This window comes from Crocuta crocuta, unplaced genomic scaffold (assembly GCF_008692635.1).
Source record: "Crocuta crocuta isolate KB4526 unplaced genomic scaffold, BGI_CrCroc_1.0 scaffold16, whole genome shotgun sequence".
Taxonomy (NCBI): Eukaryota; Metazoa; Chordata; class Mammalia; order Carnivora; family Hyaenidae; genus Crocuta; species Crocuta crocuta.
Genome location: NW_027531893.1, coordinates 12,128,452 through 12,148,789, shown reverse-complemented (window position 1 = coordinate 12,148,789; position 20,338 = coordinate 12,128,452). Strand labels below are relative to the sequence as shown.

The 20,338-nt window shown below is 50.3% G+C and overlaps 1 protein-coding gene across 1 annotated transcript in view; it reads left to right on the top strand.

Moving 5' to 3' along the window:
* MYH11 (myosin heavy chain 11) overlaps positions 1–20,338 on the top strand; it is a 102,740-nt gene that overhangs the window by 47,386 nt on the left and 35,016 nt on the right. The window contains 8 exon segments of the mRNA XM_077773193.1: positions 3,579–3,671; positions 5,055–5,118; positions 7,950–8,048; positions 10,313–10,456; positions 16,089–16,184; positions 18,242–18,360; positions 19,626–19,807; positions 20,080–20,230. Of these exon segments, the coding sequence (XP_077629319.1) occupies positions 3,579–3,671; positions 5,055–5,118; positions 7,950–8,048; positions 10,313–10,456; positions 16,089–16,184; positions 18,242–18,360; positions 19,626–19,807; positions 20,080–20,230 (948 nt within the window).

Below are 20,338 nucleotides of genomic sequence, written 5' to 3'. Positions count from 1 at the left end.
CATGGGGGGGGGGGCGGGGAAGAGAAGGGGAGCCCTCAGGGCCTGGTGCTTCCTCGCCTCCGCCCAGGTCATCGTCCTGAGGGTCCTGTTGCACGAGATGGGACGAGCCCTCTCCTGCCGCAGCGAGGACCCTGGCCTCACGTCAGGGCCCCCCCCGCCCCCCATGCTGCTGCTTTGTCGTTTTGGACCAGACCGTTGAAGGTTGTGGAGCTGCCTTTCGCCCTGTAGGACTGAGAGCAGCACCTGGCCTCTCCCCCTCCCCTCCCCCAACAAGAGGCTGTCCCAGTGGGTGACAACCCAGAATGTCCACAGGCATTTCCAGGTGTCCCCTGCGGCACCCAGGTGCCCTTGATTGAGGACCTTGCTGTAAACCCCGTCGGGCTGAGACCCGCCCGTCACACCTCCACATGCCCCTTGGACCGGGACCCCAGGGGAGGGGAATCTCAGCGCCACGTAGCTCTGGGCCTCGGTCCACAGGGGAGCCGCGCATTGTGGGATGGGGTCCGGTGATGAGTCTGAGCGGTGCTTTCATTCTAATCCACCGGGCTTCTAGACGCACGGGGAGGAGAGGTCACAGTCCAGTCATCGTGCAGATAAACCCGCACTGACGCAGTATGAGGGCTTGGAAGGAGGAGAGGAGCAGCTTTCTGGAATGCTCCCTTCCTGGCCCCATCCCTCTCTTCCTCCATCTGAGCCCTGCCTCATCTGTCTCAGAGGAGGGACACGCAGTGGGGCCTCTGTCTGAAGGTTTAGGCTGGGGCGAGGGCAGAGTAGAAGCTTCAGGACAGCTCTGGGGTGTCACTGGTTCCTGCCATCCCGGGGCTTGCTTTCCAGCCGTCACCGGTGACAGGAGCAGACACAGAGAGAGCTGATCTGGAGGCACTTGGAAAGCTGGGGGGTGGCAGCTGTGGCTCGGGGAACCCTGGAGGAGACTCGGGGAACCCTGTGGGAGACTCGGGGAACCCTGGAGGAGACTCGAGGAACCCTGTGGGGGGCTCGGGGAACCCTGCGGGGGGCTCAGGGTCCAGCATTTCCCACTGTCTGTGGCACAGCGTGTAGGAACCCATCACCCCACGGCCAAGTTCACACGGCAATTAAGCATTACTTGCCGCTGTCTTTTCTCTCCCTATAATAGTAATCAAATACAGGAAGTAATAATAATAAGTGATCGTTATCAGGCGCCTATGATGTGCCAGACACTTTGTTCTCTGCATGTGCGAACGCATCTCAGACGCATCTCATTGAAAACATTNGAACTGACTGAGCCTCTAAGAAATGTTAAAAAGGAAGAAGCAACATGAAGAAAAGCCGCTGCGTTTCCCTGGAGGAATCCAGGCTGTCTGGTGGGGGCGGGGGGACTGAAATCATTCTCCAGACCCCGATGCGCGTGTCACTGAAATAACACTGACGTTTCTTTATACTGTATTGTTCAACCACAGCAAGGCCCATCTCTTGCCTACGTGAGTAACTACGAGTGTTTTCCTGGCGTGTGTGGGAGGCACAGAGTGTATTAGATCTGCATGGTCCTGTCGCACCCACGAGTCCCGTAGCCGATGGCGGGAGGGCGGGGCCCCGAGGTTCACAGCCCAGACGGACAAGTCCACCAGAGTGCTGTCCTGCGGTGGTCGGATGCCAGCGCGCGGTGTGGACGCACGTTTACCAGCCGCAGGGCCCCAGGGCATCCCCCAGCCTGGAATAGACGTCCCCGGTTCAGGACGAAGTCTCCGTCCCCTTCCCGTCAACGCATCCGCCACCGGCACCCCCCGACCCCACCGCCCCAGAAACGTCTGTCCCATGTGGTTGAGCGTTTTTAGGACTGTCTTGTCCCTGAGACTTCCCTGGCTTGACTGACAGTCAGTTAATGGCCCTGCTGTGGCATGCCTTCCTCCCTCCTCCCTGCCCCGAGCCCTGCCCCCGCGCACTGGTGTGCCCTTGTGCATGTGTGTGCAGTGCGCGTCTGTCTTTGCATGCCGGTTGCTTGACCCCAGGCCCCTGAACCGGGCGACTTGGGGTTTGCAGTGCACCAGCTTTGGTGGCGCGGTAAGACCCCAGCTATGCGACACACAGCAGGGTCCCGCTCAGACCCCTGCAGATATAAACTCCTCTCTAACACAGAGCTTGGGGGGCTGGCGTGTGGGCCCCGTTCTGGAAGACACCCTCAGAAGTCTTAGGTCCTGGGAGGCAATGGCATGGAAGAATGGAAAGGACAGTCAGGATTCTTATTTGGGATCTGCTCCTGTGTGACCTTGGCCAAGTCACTTAACTTCTCTGAGCCACGGTCACATCAGCCACCCAGTGAATGGTTCGGATCAGACCTCCGTGTTTAAAGCTCCGCTGACTAGGATCTTTTGGTCCCACCAGCTGGATTTCCCATTCTAGAGAGGGACTCTTTCTCGGTGGCTGCTGGGACCCCAAGTTCAGGGTGACGGAAGTAATCCCTTTAGTCTTCTTCCCACCAGCCAGGGAAAGCCCTGTGCTCTCCCGGGAAAGAGCCGGAGGTCCACTGGTGTGGCTTCATCTCTGGGAGCTGCAGAGGAGGAGGGCACGTGAAGAAACAAACACAAATAAGGAGCAGTTTCCCGTTCTGTCCCCTTTAGGGACAGCCACCCGCGATGCCTTCCCCGTGTACAGAGGCGCAGGGAGAGAGCTGGGTGCTCCTTTCCGCTCTAGAACCATCCCAGGCTTCTCTTTAGCCCAGTCCTGCCAGCCTGAGAACAGGGGCTGGGAACACAGCAGAGGGAACAGGGAGGGGACTNGGAGCTGGGGGGGAGGAGGAGCCTGGGTGGGAGGCCGCTGGGCCAGTCTGCAACTGCCGTGTGTTGAGGCTAGGCAAAGGCGGCTCGTCGCTTTCCCGGCATGACTTACCTCGTTGGCCCTTCCCCCGCCACGATTAATCACATGACCGCGTTTGTGCACAGGAGCCCCCTCAGAAAGGGCCGGTGGGCCGTGTACAGCCTCAGCTGCTTTAACCTGATGAATGGAGCTCAGGCAACCTGCTTTGAAGCTTTTTTTCCGCAAGTCAGTTAAAACTATTCCCCGTAGGTTTCATATTCCTCATTTGTCTTTCATAAAAGACTTCAGAAAACTTGTCCTGAGGAAAGAAAAATTGCAGGTTAAAAAAAAAAATCACACTAAAACCGTCAGGAGAGGGATTGTAGCGGTTTAGCTTGAAGATAGCTGCCGGTTAAACGTGAGCAGCAGCAGGACTGCCGTGGACAGCAGGGGAGGTTGTGCACTGCACAACTCCAAGGAGCACAATTCATTACGATGTAAATGACATCTCCCACATCGTGCAGTGGTTCTGGGTGAAATGACATTGTACAGTTGAGCAAGCCCTGCTCAAAAAGTGGCCTTCCTGGGGATCCAGTGATGTCCTAGCTATCAGCCCAGCCAGTCGCTTCTCTTCTGAAATCCTTGAGCAAATCTGGACGTGAGCATTGGAGTCTCAAACGGGGCAGGATGTAGGACAGGAGAGAACCTGGAGATGAAGGGTAGAGTTGGGGGACAGCATCCACGTGGGTCAGAGCCGTCAGTGCCTGGGTTACTTGCTGCATTAACTAGACGTGGGTAACTTGTAGGGTGAGCTGGAGAAGCAGCTTCTGCAAGCGAACCCGATTCTGGAGGCTTTTGGCAACGCGAAAACGGTCAAGAACGACAACTCTTCCCGGTTTGTAAGTAGCAGAGCTCCTCTGGTGTCCTCTGTGTGCGGGGGAGGGGGCCCGAGGCGGGAGGGAGGGGCACGTCACAACAGCATTTTCCTCCACATCTTCGGTCCTGTCTCGACCTTCCAGCGCATAGAGGCTCTTGCCAGGTGGCCCCTCATTCATTCGTTTATTCATTCACTAGTCACTCAACAGAGTGTCACTGAGCAGCTCCTGCGTATACCAGGCACCTGTCAGGCATGCGACATTTAGTCAGTAAACATTTACTGAGCACCTAGGAGGTGCTAGACACTTGATCCAATGCTCGTTCATTTATTCGGCAAAACACGAACCGAGCACCTGCTGTGTGCTAGGCACATCCATCCTTCAGCAAATATTTATTAAGCGCCCACTGTATACAATCACTTGTACACTCTGACATGCACCGTTCTCTTCTGTTTTCTCCCCCTGTGGCTCAGTTAGTTTTTATTAAGCACCCACTGTATACTAAGATGCTGCGCTGGGCTCACAGCATTGTAGCCAACAGTGCGGAAGCTGTTCCAGCCTTCATGGAGTTTGTGGTCTAGTGGGGGAGCTGAGAGCCACCTTCCCACAGGCGCGTGCCCAGGCTCCAAGGGTCTCCCTTTCTCAGTTGAGCCTAAGGGGGCAGGAGAACCCCAGAAGTGGGTGGATGGTCAGTGACATGAAGACATGACCTACCTGTTCCAAAGAGGCGGATCAATTCCCAGCTGGGTGAACCTGACCTTGGTGGATTGTGGTGGAGCCCGGGGACGCTTCTGGGGAGGAGGCAGGGACGGAGCCCTCCAGCCACTGGGTGCGCCTGAACTTACCTTCTCCTTCCTTATGGCTCTACCTCTTGGGGGCACTATCCCATTGGACAGGTCATACTACCTCGCTCAGCCTCAATTTTCCCACCTTGAAGATGGGGATAACCAGGGGGGCCTGGGTGGCTCAAGTGGTTAAGTGTCCGACTTCAGCCCAGGTCATAATCTCACAGTTTGCGAGTTTGAGCCCCGCATCAGGCTCTCTGCTGTCAGTGTGCAGCCTGCTTCAGATCCTCTGTCCCTCTCTCTCTCTGCCCCTCCCCCACTTGGGCACACGCTCTCTCAAAAATCAAAATAAATTTTTTTAGTGAATACGTAAGTGGGGATAACCATGGTTGGCTGAGGGCCATTGCAAGAGCCAGATGAAATTGATTTGCGAATGTGTTTTATAATGCGAGGCCTGGAATCATCCCCGCGTGCTGACCCTGTGAGGTTCTGAGTGTTTGCAAGAAACCCCGTCCGTCCCCCCACCCGCTCGTGCCCCCTGACACCCCTCCACGTGCCTGCAGTATGGGAGTGAGGGGCTGAGGCTGGGGAGCCCCCGTGAACTGTGTTTTCCTGTTGGCAGGGCAAATTCATCCGCATCAACTTCGACGTCACTGGTTACATCGTGGGAGCCAACATCGAGACGTGTATCCTTTGCTGAGCCCGGGCCACACGGGACCCGCCCCGCAGCCCGCCTCCTGCCCTAGAGCCTGAGAGACCCAAGAAAGGTGGAGGAGCGGCCCCTCTCTCCCCGGGCTCTTGGGTTCCTTCCAGAACAGATCTGCCCTGGGCTTGTTGTCTCTCGACAGCTGGCATTGTGGTGTGGTGGTCCCACAAGTGTGGACCCCGGTCGTGAAGCCCAAACAGCCTGCGTGGGCTTCTGGGCCGACCTCTCCTTAGCTGAGTTACCTTGGGCCAGTTACTCAACCTCTCTGTGCCTCGTCAGTGAGATGATAATAGTACCTGCCTCACAGGGGGATTGTGAGAGTGAATTAACTCACGTAAAGCTCTTAGAACCACACCAGGACAGAATACGGCTGGCTGAGTATCGGCTTTCGCGTGCTCCTCGCTTCATCCGTACTGAGCCATGGGCCGGCTTTGGGAGCTGCTCTCCGGCCCAGAGATAGGGAACTGGTGGAAGAAGACTCTGCCCTGAGGAACAGCAGGTGCTGCAAAGGACGCAGAGAGAATCTGGATGGTAGAGTGGAGCCTCTGGGAAATTTCTGGACTCGGGGACCAAATCTGTGGTTCAGTGATGGATCATCTGAGAAGCATGGCGGGTGCCTGTCAGGCTCTAGGACGTTGTATTCTTACAGCTTCTTGTGGAGCATTTGCTTGGCACTCCTGGGACCCTGGGGAATGTTCTAGTTGCATTTTGGTGCCCTGGATGAGGGGGGACTTTGGAGCGGGTCACGTCTCTGTCCGTTCTCAGCTCTGCCACATTTGCTGTGGGGCTTGGGGTAAGTCGCTTGACCTCTCTGAGCCTCGTTAAAAAATGTTTTTAATGTTTATTTACTTTTGAGAGAGAGAGACAGAGCATGAGTGGGGAAGGGGCAGAGAGAGAAGGAGACACAGAACTCAGCAGGCTCCAGGCTCCGAGCTGTCTGCACAGAGCCTGACACGGGGCTCGAACTCACCAACTCTGAGATCATGACCTGAGCTGAAGTCGGACGCTTAATAGGCTGAGCCACCCAGGCGGCCCTGTGAGCCTTTTTCCCCAGTGAAATGGGGATGATAACAGCACCTCCCTATGGAGCTGCACTTAAATTGTCATTTAAGCAAAATGACCCACGTGGCCCTTCGCCAGGGGCTCAGCCAGAAGCCAGCGTCTGTGGCTGTCACGTCACTGCTGTCTTGTGTCATTTTCCATTTTAATCCTCTCAGACTTCTCCGGTAGAAAATCAGTACCCACCTGGCGTCGATGTCTGTTCGTGGAGGGACACAGCCACAGCCAGTGGGAGTCCCTTAGAGTCACACATAAGAACCAGGCTCGTGTGGCTGTACTGAAATTGGCCAAACCCCAACCGCCCCAGAACGGAGGGCCAATCATCTCTGCTCTGTGCCCAAGGCCCCGGGTTAGATGGTGTCCTCTCCCTGCTCCGCTGCATCAGGTCACAGAGAGCAGTTCTGCCTCGCAAGGCCTCTGCCAATACAGGCCCACAGATTCTAAAATCCAGAAACTTCTGGAAACCAAACCCCGGCTGGCGGTAAAACCCGCCAAGCACGCAGGAGGCCGTCTCTAGTCCCTTTATTCCCCTTAGGAGAACACTGACCTCTCTTGCTGCAGGAGTAGCAGGGGCTGCCTCGGGGCCTTTGAGATTGTTCTAGGATGATCGTACGATGTCCACGGTGGTCTGTCCAAAAATCTAGAAGATTCTGAGACTGTTCTGGCCTACAGGTTGGGAGAAGAGCTTGTAGAACTTACGGTGTTTTTAGAACCATTAGCCTTAAGCAAGGGTTGCTGTGCGGGGCGCACCGGCCCGGGCCCTCGGCTCGTTGGGTCTCCTTGAACTCTGGCCAGACTCTGGGAGGTGGGGCTGCCGCCTCCTCCGAGGACCTGGGCTGCCCTGCGCTCCCACGGGGGTGCCGGCGACCAGGAGCTGGGCCCCAGGGGCCAGCGCAGTTCTGATTCTTCAGCCCTACAGGCCCGGCGTCCCGTCTGTTTGGTAGCAAGCAGGCCCCGGGGCCACCAACCAGCCCCGCCCCTCAGAGACCCGATGCCCTTCTGGGCTGAGATGCCCCCTCTCTTGGGGAAGAAGATTCTGTCTTCCGGCCCCTACAGATGCTGCTCAGCCATTCCTTTCCTAGGTTCGCGGCAGGTCCTGGCGGGGGGGCCCCATCCCTCTGGTCTCCGCTTCTACCCTTTAGATCAGTGGCCGGGAAAGTGCGCGCCCCTGCATCACCTGGGAGCCTCTTGGACACGCAGACCCACCCCCATCTGGCGCTGCCCCAGACCTGCTGACCCAGAATTCCCGGGGTGGGCCTGCAACCAGGACTTTAATGAGCCCTCTAAGGATGTGCAGGCGGAAGGGGGCTTAGGAGGCCAGAGGGAGTTGCTGGCGGTTTTCTGTCATCCTGCACCATCACACTTCGGGATGAAGAAACCCACCCGGTGCAGCATCCCAGCCACCCGTGTGTCCCTCCCACCCCATGGTCTCTCTGCCCCACCACAGCGGAACGGGCTCTTCTGACATTAATTAGGGGTGTGTTCACACTCCCTTTCCCCCAGCCCCCCGGCCAGGGTGGTTTGGGCCACCACAGACATGTGCCACCTCCTAGCTGTGTGCGCTCGGAAAATGACTCCCTTCTCCCAGCCACCATTTCCCTCTCTTGAAAATGCAAACAATATTTGCATGTACTTCCTAGGATCGTTTGTGAGGCTGAAAAGGTCTCCTTCCTGCAGGTGGGAAGGAAGGTTAGGTCCCCGAAAAAAGACCACCTCTGGTATCGCCGGAATTCTTAACTCCTCCCAAACCAGATCTGCTAGAGAAGTCACGGGCGATTCGCCAAGCCAGAGACGAGAGGACCTTCCACATCTTTTACTACCTGATTGCTGGAGCCAAGGACAAGATGAAAAGTAAGTGACCTGTGAAGATGTATCACTGGGGAGGGGGGGAGGGGGTTTCGCCATTCCCACAGGCAATATGTAAACTAATGGGCATAGCTGCGTTACAATAAAACTTTATTTACAAAGTAGGCAGTATGCTATAGGTTGCTCACCTCTGTTGTAGGAAGAGAAAGCATTTTTAGGGAGGTGTAACTAACATATAACATGTTACTTTCAGGCATACAATGTAATGATTCTGTATTTGTATATACCGCAAAACGGTCACTGTAGTTAACTGTCACTGGTAAGGGAGATATTTTCCACATAAACACAATATACTGTATATCAGATTCCAGTAGGAAATTGCATGTATGCCTGAACATACAGTAATTTGCTAACTCCCTTTCTTTAAGTAATTTACTGACTCTTAATATGCAAATCACATAGCTGGAAAAAAAGGAATATACCAGTGAATATAAGTACAGAGTACAGCTTAAATTCTAGTAATAATTTTAAGCCTAAAATCTTATGAGGACAATACAGATCTTGCTCCCCATCAGTTGTGTGGCCCAGGGGTAGTTATTTTGCTTAAGAAAATCACCGAGAAAGATGTGGATGCTGGTACCTTTGCTGCCATGAGGTGTATTTCAAGGTTCGGCCACTAGGTGGGGGAAGCCTCATTCATTGTTTAATCCTGATACGGGTAACAGGATCTGAGGTGCAACAGTTTTGGAAAAAAGTGGGGAGATGCCAAACAGATGTGCCTGGAAATTAGGTAAATTTTCAGTTATAGTGTGGGACGTTATGAGGTGGCTGCGGGGACAATGATCCGGTTTTGTGCTCTGTCTCTAGTCTTTAAGGGTAACTACTGAAATTCCTAGGGCCATTTTTATTCTTCGTGGTAGACCTGGAAAAAGGTTAGGCTTTTACAGAAGATCAGATATCTGTCTATTTACCCACAGTCTGCGTAATGAACTCTTGGCGAAGACCCAGATCCTTGTGACTTTAATCAGGCATCTTGGCTAATCCAAGGGCCAGAGTTAACTGGTGTCTTGGGTCAACTTAACATCAGGCACCTTCCAAGTGACTTGACCCATAAAAGACCTTTGTTTAAAAAGAAAAGTATCTCTTGACTTTTCTCCAAAAATATTTAACCAAATCCAGCCTCGTTAAAGATTGATCTGGAAGAGGACACCTGATATGTCAGAGGGTATCCTAAAAGCAAATAGTACAAGAAAAAGAGAAGCGATTATACATTTGGGGAGAGAAAGGGGAAGAGAGGGCTGAATAGGAGTGGCAACAAAATGTAACCACAGAACACGCTTCACAGAGAACAGTGTTTTGTGGTAGAAACAAGGAGTCAATAAATGTTTTTGCTAAAGGATCACATAGTAAATATTTTAGGTTTGGGGGGGCCATGTGGTTTCTGTTGCAGCTACGGCCACTGTAGCATAAAAGCAGCCATAGAAAACTGACAAGGAAGTGAGAGTGCCTGGTGTTCCAATAAAACTTTATTTACCAAAAAAACCCCAGCAGACTAGATTGGACAAGCTCTGATAACGACTTATGTACGGACTTGACTAGAAATAGTTGGAGGTGAGGGGAGGTGGTGTAAGAGCTACATCTTTATCCACCATCGTAGGGGGTCGGTAGATAATATCTCATCTTGGAAATATCCACAAGTAGCCTATTATACCTGATATGTAAACATACATTATAGCTTATATAAGCCTATATAACAGAGGACATGCTCTATAGTACATACAAGTGTATGTTATGTGTAATTAAATTAAGCCTATTATATAGAGAGATCGTGGTACGTGCCGGAAGAAATAGCTCATAGAGATAAAAGCAGTACTATAGGGTAAGGTAGGGATTAGAAAAAGGGCAGACAGGGAGTGGTGCTTTTATTATAAGCCTTTTGGTAGTAATTGACTTTTAAAATTCATGGGCATTGCTGATTTGATAAAGTTTCATAAATAGGTGAATGAGGATTGATCTAACTTTTCAGGCAGGGTACTTTCGGGCAGTTGAGATAAAGGTGTGCCTTCCTCCAGCTACCTGCAAGCCTGGGTCCGGGGATATTGGCTCAGCAAGTGGAGCCAAGGTGGGTTTTAGCTGCCAGGCGCCCTGGGGCAGTGTACAACCTATACCACTGTATGAGGCCATGGATGGCTGGTGAGGCCGTCTGTGTGATGGAACCGGAAGGAAGGCTTTAAGCTGTCCGAGTCGTGGGACAGGTCATGGTCAAAGTCCATCTTCCTGACCACCACCCCGTCTTCCTCTCCTTCCAGATGACTTGCTTTTGGAGGGCTTCAACAACTACACATTCCTCTCCAATGGCTTTGTGCCCATCCCAGCTGCCCAGGATGACGAGATGTTCCAGGAGACCGTGGAGGCCATGGCGATCATGGGTTTCAGTGATGATGAGCAGCTTTGTAAGTCTTCACGCCTTGGGGCTGGGTGCCCATGAGGAGGCCCAGATTCACGTGCTCTGGACCACCAAAATTAGTTAGAGACCCTTCTCTGGTCAGAACAGATTTCTGCTTGCTGAATCCCCCCCCACACACACACACACGCCCTCAAAAAAAATAAATAAATAAAATAAAAGGAGGTAGAGGAGGAGGAGGTGGTGGAGGAGGAGGAGGAAAGTGAATATTACCTTAGGTGGCTTAGTGGTGTTTTAGAAAAGTGGCTTCATATGTTAGGGCTCTTTCAGTTACCAATGACCCAAATTGGCTTAAGCAAAAAGGAAAACGATCTGCCCGCAGAACTGGAAAGTTCAGGGATATGAGTTTCAGGTACAAAGAGTTCTTTGGTTCAAAGAGTGTCTCTGGAACCTGGTCTCTCAGCAATGTTGTCTTTAGGTAGGCTGCAGTTTCTTGGGAGCAGAATGGCTGCTGTAGCGCCAGCCCTTACATCCTTTGGGTTTATGTCCAGCAGGAGAGAACAGATTAGAATCCCTGAGTCCCTGAATGGAGTAGGTTGATATTTCTTAGGTGCATATTCCTGAGTTATTCACAATGATCAGGGTTATGGAAAGCTCTGAAAGGCTTATGTTCTGGTCTGTATTCAATTTTGGAGCTGGAAACAGAGAGATTGTTGGCCTCGTCAAGAACACGTGGGCAGAGGATGGTGGGTGGGGCTGCGCATGTCCAAGGCAGCGGGTTTACCTGGGCTCTTTCTGGAAAGGTAGTTCTGGTGATAGACCAGTATTGATCAATATCACCAATCAGTGACCAAGAAATACATTTGGTTCTGAGACCAAGAAAGCTCAAAGAGATAATCTTGGCTTCCATACTGGCCTTCAAGACATTCTTTTCCGTCTGGGTTAGACGCGCCCCAGTGGTCAAGGTTAATCTCTTTTGGGAACACCAGGACACGGTTGTGGAAAATTTTTCTTCCTTCCCACGCCCACACCCCTTTGGAGCCCCAGAATAGTGCTAAGGTTGCGGCAAAGCAGCACAGAGGGAGGGGCGGCTTCCCCGGAGATAACTGGGGGCCCAGAAAAAGAAGGTTCCGTGGGTCAGTTGACATATGGGTGGTGGTTATGGATTTTGGCCAGTGCCCCACATCAGAAGCCAATATTAACAGCATCCCTTCCTGAATGGCATGGGCTCTCCCAGAATGATTCATTTTATTTGTGACACGAGTCGTTTTTACTTCTAATCTTTGCTTTGAAAAAAAAAAAAACACCAAAACTATACACATGAACAGCTAATGATTAAAAACTTGCTGTATGCCAGGCATTTGCCAAAGCCTCTTTTCAAAAAAGGGTCCAAAGGTGCCCAGTTTTAAATAATAATAAAAAAGAAAACAGAACAAACTAAAACATTGCTCAGTGAGGATTTACTCAGTTATTATTTGGCCTTGAGAAAGGAATCAATGGAGTCTTCTAAATTGTTTTAGAACAGTATCGACTCATATGGAAATGCGTCTAATTAAAGTGAAGACATCAGGTGACAGCGGTGTGCGAAGTGCTCTATAGGTATTATTTAATATCAAAAGAGCCCAACGATGTGGCCACTGTTACCCCCAGTTTGCACTTGGGGAAACTAAGGCACAGAGAAGTGAAGGAACTAGCCCCAGGCCACACAGCTGGAAGAGCTGAGACTCTCTCCAGGATCTCCGGGACTCCCAAGCCCCACTGTGTGGTTCTCTGTGCTCTGTTTCTGTCTGTGGGGATGTGGCTTTTGTCCTCTAAATCTTTCCAGAAATCCAGAAATCCCTGTCAGAACCAAGGTATGGGATCGAGGCTAGAAGGAGCCGGTGTATTCTGAAACGTGGCCTCATGTCGTTACTAGTGACGTGGAATCGCTCTGGGATGCTTTCCTTTCTCTGCTCCCTCTCAGCTCTCCTGATCACTTTCAAGGAAGAGAGTAGCAGCTTGGCACCCAGTAGGTCCTCAGCCCCTCTCTGGTACTTGATAATCTCCCTCTGACTCCAGAAAGCAGACCCCCGGCCTGGCATCTTGCTAGAATTTGATAATATTATTCCTTTTCCCTGTATTTATTTTTATAGTTGCCATCTATTTATGGCAAGGGACGTTTATTTTTTTTTTAATGTTTTTATTTATTTTCAAGAAAGAGTAGGAGTGGGGGAGGGGCAGCGATTGAGGGAGACGCAGAATCCGAAGCAGGCTCCAGGCTTCTAGCTGTCAGCACAGAGCCCGACGCGGGGCTGGAACCCATGAACCTCAAGATCATGACCTGAGCCGAAGTCGGACGCTTAACCGACTGAGCCACCTGGACACCCCAAGGGAAGCTGATTTTTCATTTGTGACATTGTTTCCTAGTAAACTGCAGGAAAGGGGAGTACGTGAATGGTTACAGAAATGTTAAGTGAATCACAGCGTGAATGGAATGCAGATAAAGGGAGCGTTAAGATAAGTGTGTGCAAGTGACCAGTGCCCATGGGACACAGACCTAGACCAGTATGTACAGCAGCCCCAGTCAGAACCCCAGAGGTACTCCCGACGTTCCGCAAAGAGGCTGGAGGAGAATGGGGCTGGGCTGGGGGCATGAGGTGCGAGGCCTGGAGCTTCGTGGGGCCCCAGTAACCACCCCCTCTGGCTCCTGGAGCTTCGAGGCGGGGAAGCACTTGCCCAGGCCACACGGAGAGCCTGCAGCAGCATAGCACTAGAATCATAATGACGTTCCAGCAACTGATGTTTCTTGGGCACTGACCACGTGTAGGTGCTATGCATTTACTCCACATGACAATCCTTGGAGGTGGGTGTTTTATGGGCCTTCAGATGGTGAAACGGGGGCCCAGAGAGGCTGCTGATACCTGACCTGAGGTCACACAGCTAGTAAGATTAGGGCCAGGATATGAAGGCAGTTAGCTCCAGCACCAAGACACTCAGACCTTCCCAGGGACTGTCTAGATCCATTTCCCAGGCGTCATTGTTTGTAAATCGCGCCACTTTCAGGTTCCAGCCATATTATCGTTGGCTGACTGTTTTTATGCCCAGTGTAGATCTCTGTAGCCCTATACTGCTTGAACTTTGTCCTAAACAGCAATTTCTATAAAATCACTAATTGTGTGGCCTGGTTATAGTATCTCTAATGATTTAGGATAAACGCCTAATGATTCAAATTTTTAGAAAGTTTTGCTCATCACCTAAAATGATCCGTTCTGCGTACCCCCGACAGTACTTAGGTCACAGGTTAAAAAACCCTCTTTCTTACTCTTCAGTAATAAGGGTGGTGTATTAGTTTCCTGTGGCTCCTGGAGCCCATAACCACAGACTTGGTGGCTTCAAACAACAGAAATTGATTTTCTCACAGCTCTGGAGGCCAGAAGTCCAAAGTCAAGGTGTCTGCACAGCTCGCTCCTTCTGGAGGCTGTCAGAGGAAATCCACCCCCTGCCTGTCCTCACGCTTACACCGTCTGCCGGTCCCGGCCCTGGGCTTGTAGACAGGGCACTCTAGTCTCCGCCTCCAGTGTCACATTGCCTTCCACTGGGCGTGTCCTCTCCTCTTCTCTACCAGAGCACCTGTCATTGGGTTTGGAACCCACCACATTAATCCAAAATGATCTCATCTGAGATCCTTAACTTAGTTATCTCTGCAGAGATCTTTTCTCTGTATAAGTTCACATTCCCAGCTTCTGGCTGGACACATCTTTTGGGGGCCACCGTACAACCCAGTGTAGGTGGCTGTTTAGTTGAGTTGCTGGCTCAACTGTCAGACATAAACTTCATGAAGCAGGTGCTCCACTTTGCAGACAGGGAAACCGAGGCTCAGCACGGTGAGGCTGGGGTCTTCTAACTCCAGAGTCTGTGCTTTCACCCACTGCCCCAGACCGCCAGCCCTCACCCCCCTCACCGTTGGCGTAGCCCCCTTCTGGTTTGCCACTTAGCTGCCCACTGGTACTCTTCCGGTTCGTTGGTCTCTTGTGGCCTGAGCATGACGGCCATTCTTTCATTTCTGTGATCCCATGATCAGTACCAGAAAGAGCAGTGTGATGGGGCCTGAGCCCACAGGAGAGATCGACCTACACAGCCTTCAAAGTTGCTTTAAGTTGGCGCCCAACATTTAAACATGAGTAGATTTCACTTATATTAAGAATCTGGGTNAGGCACCATTTTAACAGTAACATGGGCTGAGTGTGGAGTCAGAAGGGGTCCAAGGGTCTGGGAACATGTTGTTTTGTCTGGCGACACCTGGGTAACAAGTAGGAAAATTTTCCCCCTTCTCAATCCTAGCATGAGCATTGTGTACACGTAGCCAGACTAGAGTAAGAAGCACGGGGACTGCTGTTTGTTTTGTTGCTTTTATTTTATTTTATTTTATTTTTGAGACAGAGAGAAACAAAGCACGAATGGGGGAGGGGCAGAGAGAGAGGGAGACACAGAATCTGAAGCAGGCTCCAGGCTCTGAGCTGGCTGTCAGCACAGAGCCCGACGCGGGGCTTGAACCCACGAACCGCGAGATCATGACCTGAGCCGAAGTAGGACGCCTCACCGACAAAGCCACCCGGACGCCCCTGTTTTGTTGCTTTTAAAGATCTTTTATTGACATGTAATTTACACTTAGAAAATTGTGTATATCGGGGCGCCTGAGTGGCTTAGTCGGTTAAGCGTCCGACTTTCGCTTAGGTCATGATCTCGTGGTTGGTGGGTTCGAGCCCCGCGTCGGGCTCTGTGCTGACTGCCAGCTCAGAGCCTGGAGCCTATTTCAGAGTCTGTGTCTCCCTCTCTCTCTCTGACCCTCCCCTGCTCACTCTCTCTCTCTCTCTCCTAGAAATAAATAAAAATATTTTTAAAAAATCGTGTATATTATGAGTGCACAGTTTGATTAAATTTTATGGACTGAACACACCTATGCTCCTAGTAACCATTTTAACTAAGAGAACACCAACAGCACCCTGAAGCTTCCCAATAGCCTTTCTAGTAGCTTCCACTAGTTAAGGATAACCATTACCCTGACTTCTAACAACATGGCTTTTCCTGTTCTTGAACTTTGTGTGAGTGGACTCACATAGTTACATTCTTGTTTGCATTTGGCGTCTTTTGTTCAGCATTTGTGTTTGTGAGATACAACAGTTTTGTTGTTTGTGGTGGTAACTCATTCATTCTCCTTGCTGTATAGTGAGGGTTGACACATTTTCTGTAAAGGGTCACATAAGTAAATACTTGAGCATTTATGGGCCATTTGGTCTCTGTTGCAACTGCTCAACTCTGCCCTTGGCGCATCAGACAGCTATTGACAGTATGTAAATGAATGATTATGGTTGTGTTCCAATAAAACTTTATTGACAACAGCAGACAGTGGGCCAGAGTTGGTCCATCGGCTGTAGTGTGCCAGCCCCTGCTTCACAGTATTCCTTTCAGCACAAGGTTTTCAGCAAGCATCTGAACATATTCCACTACCCCCAGCCACATTTTCTATCCTGTTAGCAGGGTATTAGATTCGTTTGCCTTTTTCCTAGACTTAGGAGCTCAGAACTGCGTCTTCTTGGGAGAAAGACGTAGGTTGGCTCCTCAATAACTTTTAGACTCTAAACCTCCAGAGCTCGTTGGTATTGAGGTCTGTGCCTTATCTGCTCTTCTCTCCTCACCCCTAGCCATACTGAGGGTGGTGTCGTCCGTGCTGCAGCTTGGAAATATTGTCTTCAAGAAGGAAAGAAATACGGACCAAGCCTCCATGCCGGATAACACAGGTGCTTGCTGCCTTTTCTCAGTAACTGACAATGGCTGTGACGGGCAAGAGGGTCACGTGAAGCCTTTGATTGTTTTTTGGATGAGGGGATTATTAACAAGAGCTAAACTAAGTTGTTTTCCCTGACTTCTCTCTTTTTGGGACTTTTTACTGCTGAAGATCCTACAGCTGGAAGTTCCTGAATCAGACTGTGGGGGAGGGAAGCTAGTAGTTTTAGATCACACAGGATCCTTAGGGACCATCGGATCTAAAATCCCGTTTTGTTAATTTGGTCAAACAAATAGTTTTGAGCATGCACCACACTCCAGGCACTCGGATTCATCGGCAAACTAGACAGGGACAGCCCCCTTCCCCACATTCTTGTGAGAAGACAGACCCCGTTTCTCCGCAATTAGAGTTAAATATAAGACGCCCAGTTAAACGCGAGTTTCAAATCCACAACCAACATTTTTTATTATAAAATCTGTCATTCTATAATATATTGTATGTTCTATGCGATATTTGGGACCTAACTATAATTTTTAAATGCTGGTTGTTTCTCTGAAATAAACGTTTAACTCAGCAGCCTGTATTTTTTTTCTCAGTCCACCACCTGCAAATACTTGCAGCGTTTTGTGCTAGGGAAAGTTGCTTGCTTATCCCTGCTTGTTGGTGGCTGAGCCCAAAGGATAGCAAGTTCCTGGCTCGTCTACCTGTTGTGTGAACACGCACCACACAGACTGTATACTGTGTTGCTTTTGCAAGCCCACCGGGGTTGCCTCTTCATCGACCTGCCAGTAGTTTGCAATGTGGCACGCCCTGCAGTGTTGCAAGTTAAAGGTCTCCTCTCACCCAGGAGGCAACCTCAGGGAAAGACAAACCAAAAAAAAAAAAAAAAAAAAAAAAAAAAAAAAAAAAACCACACACCTCGCAAAGAGAGAGGGAAAAAAAGATCCTAAAACCACACTGTATATCATCCATCACACATAGGGAAGCCATCGGACAACGGTAGCCGTCACGTTAAGGGAACAGTAATGATTGTGGTTTTATTTTGAGGACAAGTTTTAAGATGCAGAAATACATTAATATTAAAAAAAAGAAATACATTAATATAACAAGAATCCACTGTCCAGAACTGGCATTTGTGAATATGTTGTAATACTACCTTGTCATTAAAATGAAACAATGTAGCTGACCTTGACAGCCCATTCTCCTCCTTGTCTCCTGGCAACCACAACTGTTACTTTGTCCCCTTCCGATTGTATTTAATGCTTTCACACACACATATCTAAACCATATATAGTGTCGCTTCCTGAGTGTGACTTTAATGTACATAAGGGACTGCCCCCAGGACACATCATTCTGCAACTTGTTTTTCTCTCTGCTCACCCTTGTCCCGATCAGGGTTTCTCAACAGTAGCGCCCCCTAGTGTGACAATCAAAAATATCTCCAGACATTGCCAAATGTCCCCTGGGGGCAAAATCATCCCCAGCTGAGAGTGTCCTTCCTTTTAACTGCTATTTGGTATTCATGGTACATTTGTTCACTCCCATATTAATGGGAATTTAAGTTGTTTCTGGTATTTTCCACCACACATAAGGATGCAACGTGTATCTTGGCATAGTGAGACACATTTCTTGATAGATGACCATATGCCAGTCACTTTACATGCCTTTCCCTCATTTAATATCGTCGACAACCCAACAGGGTACCAAATGGGTGTCTCTTTATGAGCTGAAAAAAGCAAGACTCTAGGAAGTTAAATAACTTTTCCAAAGTCACATGGCTAGGAAGTGGAGAGGAGGCAAGGACTTGAACCTGGAACTGTCTGACCCTAAGCCCCCACTTGGGGCATGCCCCCATCCCACCCCATCATTGCCTCTTAGCAAAACACTGGGGACGAGGTCACTGATGACAGCAGTTTTCAGGACTCTTTCAGGCTATGTTCACTACATCATGCTCCATTTCTCAAAAAATATCCGTTGCATACACAGATCACAAATATCCCAGGTGAAGGGCCTTCTTTCCTAAGCCTTCTCTTTGGTGATACACTTAATATGTTTTTTATCTCCATCCAGCTGCTCAGAAAGTTTGCCACCTCATGGGAATTAATGTGACAGATTTCACCAGATCTATCCTGACCCCACGTATCAAGGTTGGGCGGGATGTGGTACAGAAAGCGCAGACAAAGGAACAGGTAATGATGCACTTGCTGTTTGTTTTTTGCATGTGACATTTAGTCCTGACCTTGTCATTTATTTCTGGAGACTCTTCCATTCATCTGTTCATCTTCCATCTATCCATTCACCTATCCATGCTTCCTTCCATCCATCCATCCATCTGTTCATTCATCCATTCACCCATCCATGCATCCAGCTGTTTATCTATACATCCATGCATGCATGCATCCATCCTTCCATCTGTTTATCCATCCATTTATCCATCCATCCATCCCTCCATCCATTCATTCATCCATTCACCCATCCATTTATCCATCCATGCATCCATATTTTCATCCATCCATCCATCCATCCATCCGTTTATCCATCTATTCATCCATCCATCCATCATCTGTTCATTCATCCATTCACCCATCCATGCATCCATCTGTTCATCATCTGTCCATCTGTTCACCCATCCGTCCATCCATTCATCTGTTTATTCATCTATTCATCCATCCATCCATCCATCTATCCATCTGTTCATTCATCCATTCACCCATCCATGCATCCATCTGTTCACCCATCTGTCCATCCATCCATCCATCCATACATCCATCCATCCATACATACATACATCCCTCCATCCATACATCCCTTATCCGTTCACTCATCCATTCACCCATCCATTTATCCATTCATTCACCCATCCTTGCATCCATCTGTTCATCTATACATCCATCCATCCAACCATCCATCTGTTCATTCAGCCATGCATCCATCTATCCATCTAACCATCCATCTATCGATCTTTTTATCCATCTCTCCATCACTTTATATTTCATCCATCCAGTACTAGAATACTCAGAGTCCCATGTCAGCTTTTGAGGATCCAGTACTGAACAAGAGCAGCAGAGCACCTCACTCATGATCTCATCCTGATCTCTTAGTTGGACATCCAAAGTCAGAGCTAAAAGATCTATTTTTGGAGATGACTGTGTATCCTTTCTCGAGGCAGAACTGACTACTCTAAATGGCCCCTGGGATGGAACAGGGTAGAGCCTGCTCTTCTGACAGGAAGTGTTTAATTTTCCACACAGCCATTCCTTAGGTCTGACCGCTCTGTTCTTACTGCCACTTTTCTACTAGTTGTTGAGATGGCATAATTTCTTTTTCTGTTGTTGCTTATTTTTAAAGAACTGATTATGGGTAGGAGAGGAATAAAAAATTGGAGCTGCCAGCCAGGCTCGTATGGCAGGACAGCCCACCGGACATGAACGTGCTTCCTCGCTTCTCCCCACAGGCAGACTTTGCCGTAGAGGCTCTGGCCAAGGCCACCTACGAACGCCTCTTCCGCTGGATACTCAGCCGTGTGAACAAAGCCCTGGACAAGACCCACCGACAGGGGGCTTCGTTCCTGGGGATCCTGGACATCGCTGGATTCGAGATCTTTGAGGTACAGCCTGTGGGGTCAGGGCAGCCATGGTTCTGGCTCTTCCGGAGGAAGATTCCCCTTGGGGAAGTCATGATTTTGGAAAAGGGCTGGCAGATGCCCACCTAGGGTGGGAGGCTGACTAGGAGAGGTTAGATCCTTGAAGGGATGTACTGGTCTGTGGAGGTGAGAAGGCCAGAGCTACAGCAGAGTCCAGCAGGCAAGACTCGATCCCTTCCATCTCTCGCTCTCTCTTCTGTCCTCTGCCATGAACTCTAGGCAGCCCTGGCTGGGGCTAAGCCCTCGCCGGGCCCTGAAATGGCAGCCGGGCTCTTGTAGGAAGGGTGTAAGGTGCCNTCTTCAACCACACGATGTTCATCCTGGAGCAGGAGGAGTACCAGCGCGAGGGCATCGAGTGGAACTTCATCGACTTCGGGCTCGACCTGCAGCCCTGCATCGAGCTCATCGAGCGGCCGGTGAGGCCCCGCGTCACCCTCGCATGCGTGTGTGGCCTCGTGCAGTGGCGTGTGGACCCCGCCCTCGCCCCGCGTGTGCGCGGCCCCCCCTCCCCCCACCGAGTCCCT